General features: G+C 41.2%; 1 protein-coding gene across 1 annotated transcript; it reads right to left on the bottom strand.

Moving 5' to 3' along the window:
• Positions 1-4,260: 4,260 nt before the first annotated feature.
• On the bottom strand, positions 4,261-8,549 carry tpbg (trophoblast glycoprotein). Its single transcript, XM_005472575.4, has one exon. It carries the CDS (start codon positions 8,202-8,204, stop codon positions 6,888-6,890), a length of 1,317 nt encoding a protein of 438 aa, XP_005472632.1. The 5' UTR covers positions 8,205-8,549; the 3' UTR covers positions 4,261-6,887.
• Positions 8,550-10,888: the final 2,339 nt, after the last annotated feature.

The raw sequence follows: 10,888 nt of genomic DNA, 5'->3' as shown, positions 1-10,888 counted from the left end.
AAATCTGATTTTAATTTTTATACTCACAAAATTTCACTTCAAACTCAAACTACATTTTACATTCATCATTTTAATTCCATCTATAAACACAAAATCTCAAACATCACAGTACAAAAAAAGGCTGGCATGCATTTCTGTAAATCGCTATAATACATTTATAAAACACACATCATTTGCCAAGACTGTGCTCATATACCTAATGCTTTCGACAACAACTCGGAGCCGTGAGGCCCTGATTGTGAGTCAGTGTAAACACGCTGTTTGTATAGGCGGACTGTAGAGCAACATGTTTCCATGAGCTCAGGGCTAAAGGTGCAAGGGTGTTACCTGGTCCAGATCAGGTTTCCAGACTACCAATCAGGTGGTAACACTTCCTGCGGTAATTTAAATCCCTTTATTTCTACCTGTTGTCTCTGTGGGTGAGAATCAAAGAGTAATTCACGGCAGCTAAATAAGAAAGAATTGTCAGTATTACTCTATGTATAATTGGATTATTATTAAGTCATCATGAAAATCATTTTACAATCCCTTCATTTTGTTTTAAATAAAAACATCGATACGTCTCAATATGTTGTCCCATTGTCTCTAGATCATTAATAACTCTTCCTGAATGCACCATTCTGACACCTGATCTGAAAGGTTTGTGATTTCTTTTGAAAGCTCTTACTTCTCTTTTTAATAACAGGGAAACTGTGATAATAGATGGTCATGGTGCGCCCACATTCTGCTGAAACCTTTAGTTTGAGAGGGGCAGGAAATCAGAAGACAGTCAGCTTAAAGGGAGAGGAGCTAAAATGGCTTATTTCAGACAGTGGGTGAATGAGGGGTTCAAGATAAACAAGGGTGTATTTGGAATGAGTGAATCATGCAAAGCTACTCTTCTAGAGCCCTACAGTAAAAATATGGAGCTTTAAATTGGCATAACAGGCCCACTTTCAGCCCTTTTAAACACATTTGCCTGCTACCACTTCATTCAAAAAACAAATTAGTGTGAAAACACTCCAACATGTCACTTTCAAGCACTTGGTTGAGGCCATACATTAATCAGCTTCTGGTGGGTTTTTTAAAGTGTTTGAAAGGCTGCCTTTGAGTTACTGACATTGCTAGAATCAGGCAGCTTTCAAGTCTGAGTTCATAGAAAACATATTGATGGAAAAACACGGGGCTCCTTTTGAGACCGGCCCATTGATCAGCCATGTTATTGAGCGCTGAGAAATCAACACGAGAATCAGCCACGTGCGCCTGATAGATTGTTAGGCGCACAGGTAATTTTCAGCAGAGTGAGAAAGAGTTGCACAGCTAAATAAATCTTTACACGGGAGGCGTTCGGTGCGTGGATCAGTCTGTTTTCGTAGCCGCGGAGGTAACACTCAAGTATTTTTATGTCAAGATATTCCTGCAGTAGACTCATCAGAGGTGTGAGCTTCATCAAACTGAAATGTGAAATAACACAGCCAGGTAACCAGGGTTACTCATGGGGCACCTAAACCATGTTTATCTGCAGAATTTCCACAAAAATCACTTGAAAAAACACAGGAGCATATGATCTACCAGGGTGCAATAAGAATCAAATGTTCTTGGCCCAGTTTGTTGAATATCAAGAGCTTTCTGATGTGTTTAAGAGTGAATTTTTGATGTTCTATGAAAAAACTTATTGAAGATCAAATCTATCATCCAAACAGACAAAGGCCACAGGAAAGGCTAGAATATTATTAACATTTTACAACCATCATGCTGTTACTCAAACTTCTTAAAAAAAAACCCAAACAAACCCAATGACATATGACATAACCCCCAGCTAATCTACACATAAAGGTCACTGCAAATATGCATTTTAGCATCTTGCAAGCATCTTACTAAGTTCCACCTTTTATATTTATTTTTCTCGTGGCTGCTGGAGAGCTTCACAGCATTTGTGTCCTTTTCTCACTCATCCCTGCATTTCTGTCCCTCAAGCAGATGTGGCAGATGCTTCCGGTTGCTGGAAAAGGCAGCGGCACTGTCAGCTCAGATCCGTCTTCGTTTACGGGGGCTTGTGGTCGTCAAGCCCTGGTGTGGCTCAGCGGGAGGCCGGCTTTCGCAGCAGGCTCAAGCGTGGCATCATAAATCCACATTAGAGAAGGACAAGGCATCGTAAGGGGGAAGGAGAGAGGCTGGGCCGATAACAAATACACCAGGACCAGCAATGCCCTGACGTACACATAAAGACCTCATAAAAACTGTTACACAACCTTTAAGGATGAGGATCAGTGTTGGCGATTTCTGTACCTCGTGTTGCTTTGTTTAAAATTGTTATCTACAAAGCATGCCCCCACACTCACAACCGCCATTTACATAGTCTGATTTTTTCTTTTTTACTAAGGGAAAGGTCAGCAGCTGGGGCAACGTGCCAGGTGTTTGCGGAGCAGCAGACCAGTGCGGTGTGGTGAATGTAATTACGGCACTCTTGCAATCTGATAACCTGCCAGCCTGTCTCTCAACAGTAGGAAAGTGCACTGGCATATTAAATGTGGCTTAACAAACAGGGAACAGTGTGTGTGTGTGTGTGTGTGTAGGCAGTATAATGGGGTAAGTGTTCTGTCGGGTTTTCAGGAGTTTTCATCTGTAGGTGTTTTATTATTCAGTTCTCAAAACACTGACAAATTTCAGACCTTCTGATATATAAAATCTCTAATGCATTGCAACTTCAGTTTCTCTTTGCTAGGAGGCTATACTGTGTACACCCAGGTTATGGGAATGGCTGACAGTAACAAGGGAGGCACTTTTGTTCCTCAGGTTTATGCACAAGGCTGGGTTTGCCCCTGGAGGTACGTCTGTTGTCTAGAAGGATGCACTACCTTAACAGCAAAAGTCAGGGAACAAAAGTCTCCTGTGAGCACTAAAGGACAGGTAAGATGACAAACTGTTACATAATCAGCTGCAGCCTTAATCTCCATTATCAGCTGTGATACTGGCTCTGTGTCTCGCTGGATGCTAAGATGTGGCTTCAGCTGCATGTTAGCTGAATAAAGTGGGGGTCTTCGAGAGCAGGGTACCAACATTCCCTTTTAATGCTTTAAAAGGCTTGCTAAGCAATCGGAGCTATCAGAGAAATTACATACAGATAATTTCTGTATGTTTAATTATGGGACAAAGTCTCTACTTTTGCACATTTATTTAATCCCCCTGAAACTTCCACTTCCTGCTCACAGGAAAACACTTAAAAACATCTCAGTGCCATTCTCGGGAGATTTTTAAGAAAGAAATAAAACATACTCCATGGTTTTTATAACAAATATGACCTGGGCCTAGAACATGTGTCTCTAGGGAAGAAGTTTACCTGATTTGTCTAACAAAATTTGTGTAAGATAACATAAATATGGGCATTTGTGTAGAAAGGAACTAAAAAAAACATATTTTAAAGGGTGGATCATAGTAACTAAGCATACTGAACATAATTAAACATATTAACTTACCATACATACAATCTGTACAGCACAAAGTAAAACAAGGCCTTAGTTTCTTATATCTGTCTTCTTAAATATGAAAAGCACTCATTTATAACAAAGAATTAATATTAATTTAAAATAAAAAAAATGACCTCTCAAGCATGTACAGAGGTTTGAGTAGAAACCTTTGTGGGTAAGTATTCATACAAGAGGCAACAAGTAAGTAATATATGTACCAGTTGAGCCTCGGGTGCCAATATCTGTAACAGTATCTGTTTACTAACAAGTACGACCATCAGTCCTGCCCCTGTCTGGAAATTAGCTTTAGCCGGTGGCCCTAACAGACTGCTGAGGGAGTCCAGAGAGAACACCACTTCCTCACTGGACCTCACTTGACACCACAAGTCAGCAGCCAGCTATTTAGACATCCAGGCTGCTTGGAGACTAGAGTTAACGATCACAAAGGGTTCAGAGACGGTGTCGTCATGCTTAAAGAAAAGAAAGCCCTCCCCTCACTCATCTATTACTCTGCTTCCCCTTCAGCCATTCATTCTCTCCCTTTTCTCTCTCAGTGTAATTACACCTGCTCTGCCAAGCGTAGCTTGAGGCGTGGCTGGGCAAAAATCACTTGTTAATATGAATCTGCAGATAGTGTGTGAGGAGGAGAGCTACTTACTGATGGTCTCTGTGGAAACATTAGGCTGTAAGCAGCCTGCACCTGTACGCCCCTCCTGGGGCGGCCAAGTGAGAATCCTCACTTTGGGGAATAACGTGTGCATGTAGAATGAGACCATCCATTTTCAAAAATCAGCCGGCAACAATTTCGAATGCACAGTTAGGCAAGGGCTTGTTTAATGGGCTAAAATTTCAGTGCTAAAGCGTGCATGAGGAAGGTATAAATCAAAGGTGACATTGTTGAATTAGAGGACACACACATTGCAGACTAAAGTACCCTCCCCATCTCTAAAACTGGCAAAGCTGTTGTTTGAACCAATGGCTTGATAGATGCAAGAGTTCCACATGGTACGTGCAAAGCTAAAGATAGTATAGATAACACCACTATTATCGGTATCAGATTGATACTAGCATGACTGGACTGATACTTTGTTTCTATCTTCTAAGTTCATTATATAACCCACTGAATTCTACGAAATTCATTATTTCTTTCTGAAATGAAAACATTTGCCTCAAATGTGCACTATGAAAAATATCCGAACCTTTTTGTTTCTATTTATCTATATCTGATAACACATTTAAATCTTGTTTAGAGACAGGCACATTTACATTTCAGGTCCCCCAAAAACCCAGATTCAGAATACATGAAAAGCTGAAAGGTGTGTTTTGTTGTGTTATTATTGTGAAAAGTAAAAATCACAGTGATTTAGTGGTCACTGAAATGTGTTCAGAATTTGCAAATTGATGACGATTCATTTCATAAATCATGACACACTGCTCTCCCCTCCATAAGCAGCCTTAATAAGTCAAAAGTATTGGTAGTGATATCGTCAGTGCTGGCCCTGTATTTATTTGGTATCACATCGATACCAAAATTTGCAGTATCACACAGCATTACCTGCCGCGTCTGTCAGGTTACACACAAAGCATCAACACCAACCGGAGCACCAGATAACACAGACAGCGTTCCACATGACTTCCCTTTCTGATATCCAACAAGTCTAACCAGACACATCCAGAGACAGTCTCAACTACAGCAGCAGCAGCAGCTGATGACAAAAGCTCTTATTTTTCCCCCCTACCCTGAAACACACAGATGTGCAGAAACACGCAGGCCTGGCAAAACTGTGAAGGAAATCTGTGCAAGAGGCACGCTGCGTGCACTGGAAATAGCATGCTGCGGGCAACGTGAGGCCAGTCGTTAAAGAAATTTAGGAATAGGGAGATGATTCTCTGTAATCGCTTTTTTTTTTAAAGGCCAAGGAAGTTCACAGTTGTTCCTGCATGCAGACACAACAAACATCATTAATTTGTACTGCTAGACGGCAACACGCATGGCATCCCCTTCAAAGGAATACCACGCATTATTAAATTATTAATCCATACTATAGTGGACAACATGAAAAAAAAGAAAGAAAAACACTCCAAAACAACAGCAACTGACAGTTGAGTAAAAACACTAATGACTTACTTCCAGGGATGCAAGTTCCCCTAAAACAGGGTTACATGAAAAGAAAAGCTGCTTGAGCTCATTTCCATAATACCTCCGTGTGCCCCCATGAGCACCAGCATCTCTGGTTCGGTTTTCCTTCATTTGCATGTGCCATGGAGCGACACGAACACTGAATTTTTCCTGGGTTTTTGCAGCTGGAGCATATTGAAATGCTTACAGTAAACGCTGGTAGGAGCTGTTAGTGGTGAGATTAGTCTTCTGGCTGCAGTGCAGGCTCACAGACATTATTCTGGGGGGGGGGGGGGGTCGCAGCAGAGCCAGTGGTTCTTTATCAGACACACAGCGTGAAGTAAATTGGACCGGAGATAACAGTTGGGCTACTCTCATCACCTTTAAACCCGCAGACAGAGGCTCATTTGAATTCAGGACGTGTCCTCTATTCAACATCAGAATTTGACTCTTTTCCACAGAAAGTTGCTTGTTAATGAGAACACAGCCGTACACTGTTACCCTGGAGATACTATAAGTGGCAAAAGTGCAAACGTTTCACACATTGCTGAGCTCGCTGACAGCTGGAGTGAGATTTAGTGTTTGTCATGTGGTTTTTAGCCGAGCTGTGGCCCTGCCTCGGGAATGTAAGTGTGTGCCCGTGTGCCCGTGAACTCCTTCATCACAGCCTTGGGATCACGTTCCTCAGTCTTACAATTAAAAGGCCCTCAGTCGAGACAGATACCAGCAATCCAGAGGCATTTTATTCAGCTGAATATCATCACAGGAGAAAAAAAAGAGCAATCACATCCACCTAATAAATCCGAAGAGCTAATGCAGTGTGCACTATAATCATTCAAAAGAAGGCATACTGTATTACATGTTCACGTATTAAAAACAAACTCAAGCAGTGTAACATTTGTCTGCAGCTGAGGCTTTACGAGAAGGATGCAACGACTGGCAGCGTGTTTTCACCAACTATTCTTTCAGTTACAAGTCAGTTCCCTTCATTCGTTTATCCTTTAGGGGAAAGTAAAAATAGAACATATCACTCTTTGCAACTGTCCAGAAAACCCCTTTGCCATGACTCATTGTCCATGCACTGTTACACAGAGACAATGCTGCTGACATCGCAGCTGCCAGGTGACTGGTACGGGACATGCGGCAGTGGCTGATGGGGAAGTCACTACGGGGTGGGTAAAAAGGAGCGGCGACAGGTGCAAAGTCTGAGTATTATCATGGGGTGGGGGGGAGGAAGACTTTCATGCAAATCTTAATAGTATAAAGTCATTTATTATCTCACTGCACGGTCCCAGGCCGATGCCACGCTGTACGCCCCCTCTTCACACATCTGAATTGATGCTCAGGTTGGCCAAACGTGGGTCAGAGTTTATCTCATACCTGTAATGATACCCCTCCATGTGGTCCCTACAAGCATCCCGGATGTTGTACATCCACCGTTTGATGCCCTTTCTGTTCAGGTAGAGCACCAGCAGGAATATGACACCGATCAGGGCCAGCACCAGTCCCAGGAACACGTAAGAAGTCCCCAGCACACCCTTCATCTCCATCGAGCACTTCAGCTCGTACTTCTCCAACTGCAGAAGCGGCTGGTGTCTCAGGTCCTTGGGGTTCGTGCAGGTCAGGTTCTGGACGTCGACGACCTGAGTGGAGTTCTTCAGCCACATCAGCGTGTCCTCGATAAAGCAGTTGCAAAGCCAGGGGTTCCCTGCCAGCTGGATGCGGAGGTCCGGCTTAAGGCTGAACTCTGCCATCATTTTGCTGGACAGGTGTTTCAGGCTGTTGTTCCTCAGGTCAAGTTCACGCAATGGGGGCACTCTGAGAGTCCCGTTGTGGATGTTGATGATGGAGGTGTTCTGCAGGCTGAGGCTGACCAGGCTGGAAAGATGAGTGAATATGTCGCTGGGAAGAATCACAAGGTCATTGTTGGACAGGTCCAAGACTGTAAGATTGACGAGGTTCCCGCTGCGCAGGAAATTTAGAAGCTCATCTGTGGTGGAGTGATTGTGCAAAGACCTACTGAGGTTCAAGTGCTGCAGTTTAGTGTCATTGGGGAAAGCGCTTTCATTGAAATTCTGGAGTGTGTTGTTGCTCAAGTCCAGCCGCACAAGGTTTGGCAAGTTGTTAAATGCCATCGTATCCACATACTCCAGCTCATTCCCACTGAGATGGAGATCTGTTAATAGCTCCAGGCGGGTTGGGAAGGAGTCCCCACTAATACGAGAAATGCTGTTTCCTGACACAAATAGAATTTTGGTGTTGTTTGGTATGAAATGCGGAATCTTGTCCAAGTCCTTGTTTTGGCATTTCACAGTTTGTAAGGAGCACAAGCATTCCTCCGGGCACCCGTGACCGGACGGCACGATCGCGAGGAGGAAAAGTAAAAACATCACGCCGGACTTTCGGAGCCTCCCTCGCGTGCCTCCGCAGTCACTATCGCACAACGTGCTTAACATGCGCCTCTTGGAGTTTGAAAACCAGTGTGCGCAGAGCGTGCGTAAAGAAATCGCTTTTAAAACAATCCAAGCGTGCGACCCCTGCTTCGTTGTTCGTCCGCGGTGTGGGGAACAAAGGAAAGTTTTTCTAACACTGTTTCCCACGTTTATCCTTTCGAAAAATGCCCCTAGTTCCAACTCCATACAACTACCGCCACACCATCCTTGTTTATGATGAGTCTACATTTCAGTGAAGCAGGCAAACTTCTCCGATCCTGTTTCTTTGTCTTCCCAGTCTCAGGCTTTTCGGAACATTAGAGGTACAAGATATTTTTCCCCTTTTCCTTAGCAAAACAAGCAAATCCAGAATATTTCTTTCTTCTTTTTTACATCCAGTTACTTATTCCGGCTGCTGGTTTCCAAACAGACAAAACTCTCGTTCTCCCAGAGGTGCCATATATTACATACGTATTTCCAGCATTCCGCTCCTCCTAATCGTTGCGAGTCAAGAGGTAAAGACCAACCGCAGCAGCACAGTGCAGACCATTGCAAGGAGGGAGCGTACCATTATTCAAGAAAAGAGGGGGTGAACAGAAAACTCCCACAAGTTTTCTTCGGCCTTCAGTTTTAATTCCACGGTCATGATGATGCTTATAAGTGGTTAATTTTTTTTATAAACCTAACCCGAAACTCTTGTAATATTCATAAATTGGCTCGCAGCTAACCAGTATGTATGAAGAGGGCTGAATAGTTCATCTTAAATGGGACACGGGCTTATGGATAGTTTAGTGTGGAAGTGTTAACATTCATTTTATTCCTGAAAATCGCAGTTACTTTCTGTATTAAATAATAAAATGTTCTATATAGTCTCAAAAAATCAAGAACAGATTTAAAGAAGCAAACCAGTCTGGCTGTTGGATTAAGAACGATACACAGCACTGTCATTATTAGTATTATGATGTGAAGACATTATGAAGATGGATGGAAGGGTTTTGTGCTCATGCACACTTCAGTTGTTTTCTTACATTTTAAATGTTAATATGTCGCTGTTCTACCCTACAGGAGTCTAGGTTTCCTTTTATGAATAACTGTAGCGTTTGAATTGAATGACTTGTCAAACACAAGTTGAAAATAAGTGTAATGAAGCTCTAATAACTCATGAATAAAACTGAAGCGGTACTTGATATTCTAACTACAAAAAGAGGAGGTGACCCTGCATGAGGAAAGGGAGGGAAGGTAAAGGATTATCAGTCCTTATTGCATTTATTAATTCTAGTTTTTACTAAGCCACAGACCATGAATCAGTATTTTGCACTATTTAGTTAAAAGGGAAAAAAGGTGCTTTCATGTGGTCTCTTATGTCAAAGGGTCACCAGATGCCCTTGCTAACCTACTCATCTGGGGACAGTTTGTTTACATGATGAATCTTAAATGTTCCACTTTACCAACAAAAATCATCCCACTCAGCTGGAAATTTTTACTTGGACAAATGAAGGTAACATATAAACATATAGAGTCTAGCAAGGTATTCTTGTCCCACTTTACATAAAATCATTCCACCTAACCATAACCACTTGTTAGTGTATTCATAAATGGTATTTCTTGAACCATTATTCCTTTAGGTAGCATAGGAGTGGCTTTGTTTGTTTGTTTGTTTGTGTGTGTGGCTGGAATCCTGTGGGTAAAAGTATCTTGATTTAAAGGCCTACCTTAATGTTTAAAATTCTGTGCAGTTCAGCACAAATCACATTCGATAAGACATAGTCTCCATGAAAAAAACCCACACATCTAGCCTAAAGGGACTGAAAAGCCAAAAGAAAAATGTTAATGGAAAGACATTCATCACTTGATCTACTGATAATGCCTCATCACCGAACATATATTTAGTGCTATTTATAAGAAAGGGGACTTTTGTATGATTCAAATGCTTTACTATTTCTTTTAACCATCTATGAAGATAAATGAGGAACATCGTGAAGATTTTTTGCATGTCAGCAAAATACTCAATTAAATAACAATAAAGAAAACACAAAAAGTGCCTGGATATTGTGTATTAATATAGTACTATATGTGTAATATCTAAACATGCTTTTGATCCCCATTAATTATGGCATAACTGTTTGGCTGTAATTGTACTTGACTGGGGCCTTGTAGTAGAAGCATCATCTGGGCAATTGAACAAGATTCATAAGGAAAGCTTGAACGGTGAGGGAGGGAGTGCTCATTAATATGGCATATTTAGGAGCAGCCCCTAGTGTGTATCTGAGTGTAAACTTAGCTTTACCCTCCTTTGACCCTCTGCTATTCATAGTCCTGGCCAATATGACAATTATCTGTTTAACTCCATGAAACTTGGATTCTGAATATCTAACTATATGGTGCTTTTCTGGAGAACCTACAAACTTTACATCTTCTGGTTATATTAACGCTAAATGTGGCAAACTCAAAATGTTGATCATCACATAAGTTTTCATTCACTGTTGAAGAAACAATTAATGATCAGAGATGGTTTTTAAAACCTTTCCTATCCTATTAGTTTATCCTCAAAGTTTATATTTAAGTGTGAATAGTATGAGTCATTTAAAAAATATTCAACAATGAAATCTTGCTTCTATTGAACACTTATTATTGTCTTTTCTCTTGATTAATCTGCAAGCTTGTTAAGATGTAATATTTATGGTATGTATGTTTTCATTTTTTGTTTTTATTATGTTATTATTCATTAACATATGTACAAGGCACAGTTATTATAGTTTTGTATTTTCTGATTGGTTTCTGTTTTTATTTCATTTTGACTTTTTGTTTTTAATTCAGTTTAGTTTTAGTTTCGCTCCATACTGGGTTTTCTTTTTTCAGTTTATTTTTCAAACTTTTTAAAAATTTTAACA

Source organism: Oreochromis niloticus, linkage group LG11, assembly GCF_001858045.2.
Source record: "Oreochromis niloticus isolate F11D_XX linkage group LG11, O_niloticus_UMD_NMBU, whole genome shotgun sequence".
NCBI lineage: Eukaryota > Metazoa > Chordata > Actinopteri > Cichliformes > Cichlidae > Oreochromis > Oreochromis niloticus.
This window is presented reverse-complemented; position numbering and strand designations above follow the sequence as displayed.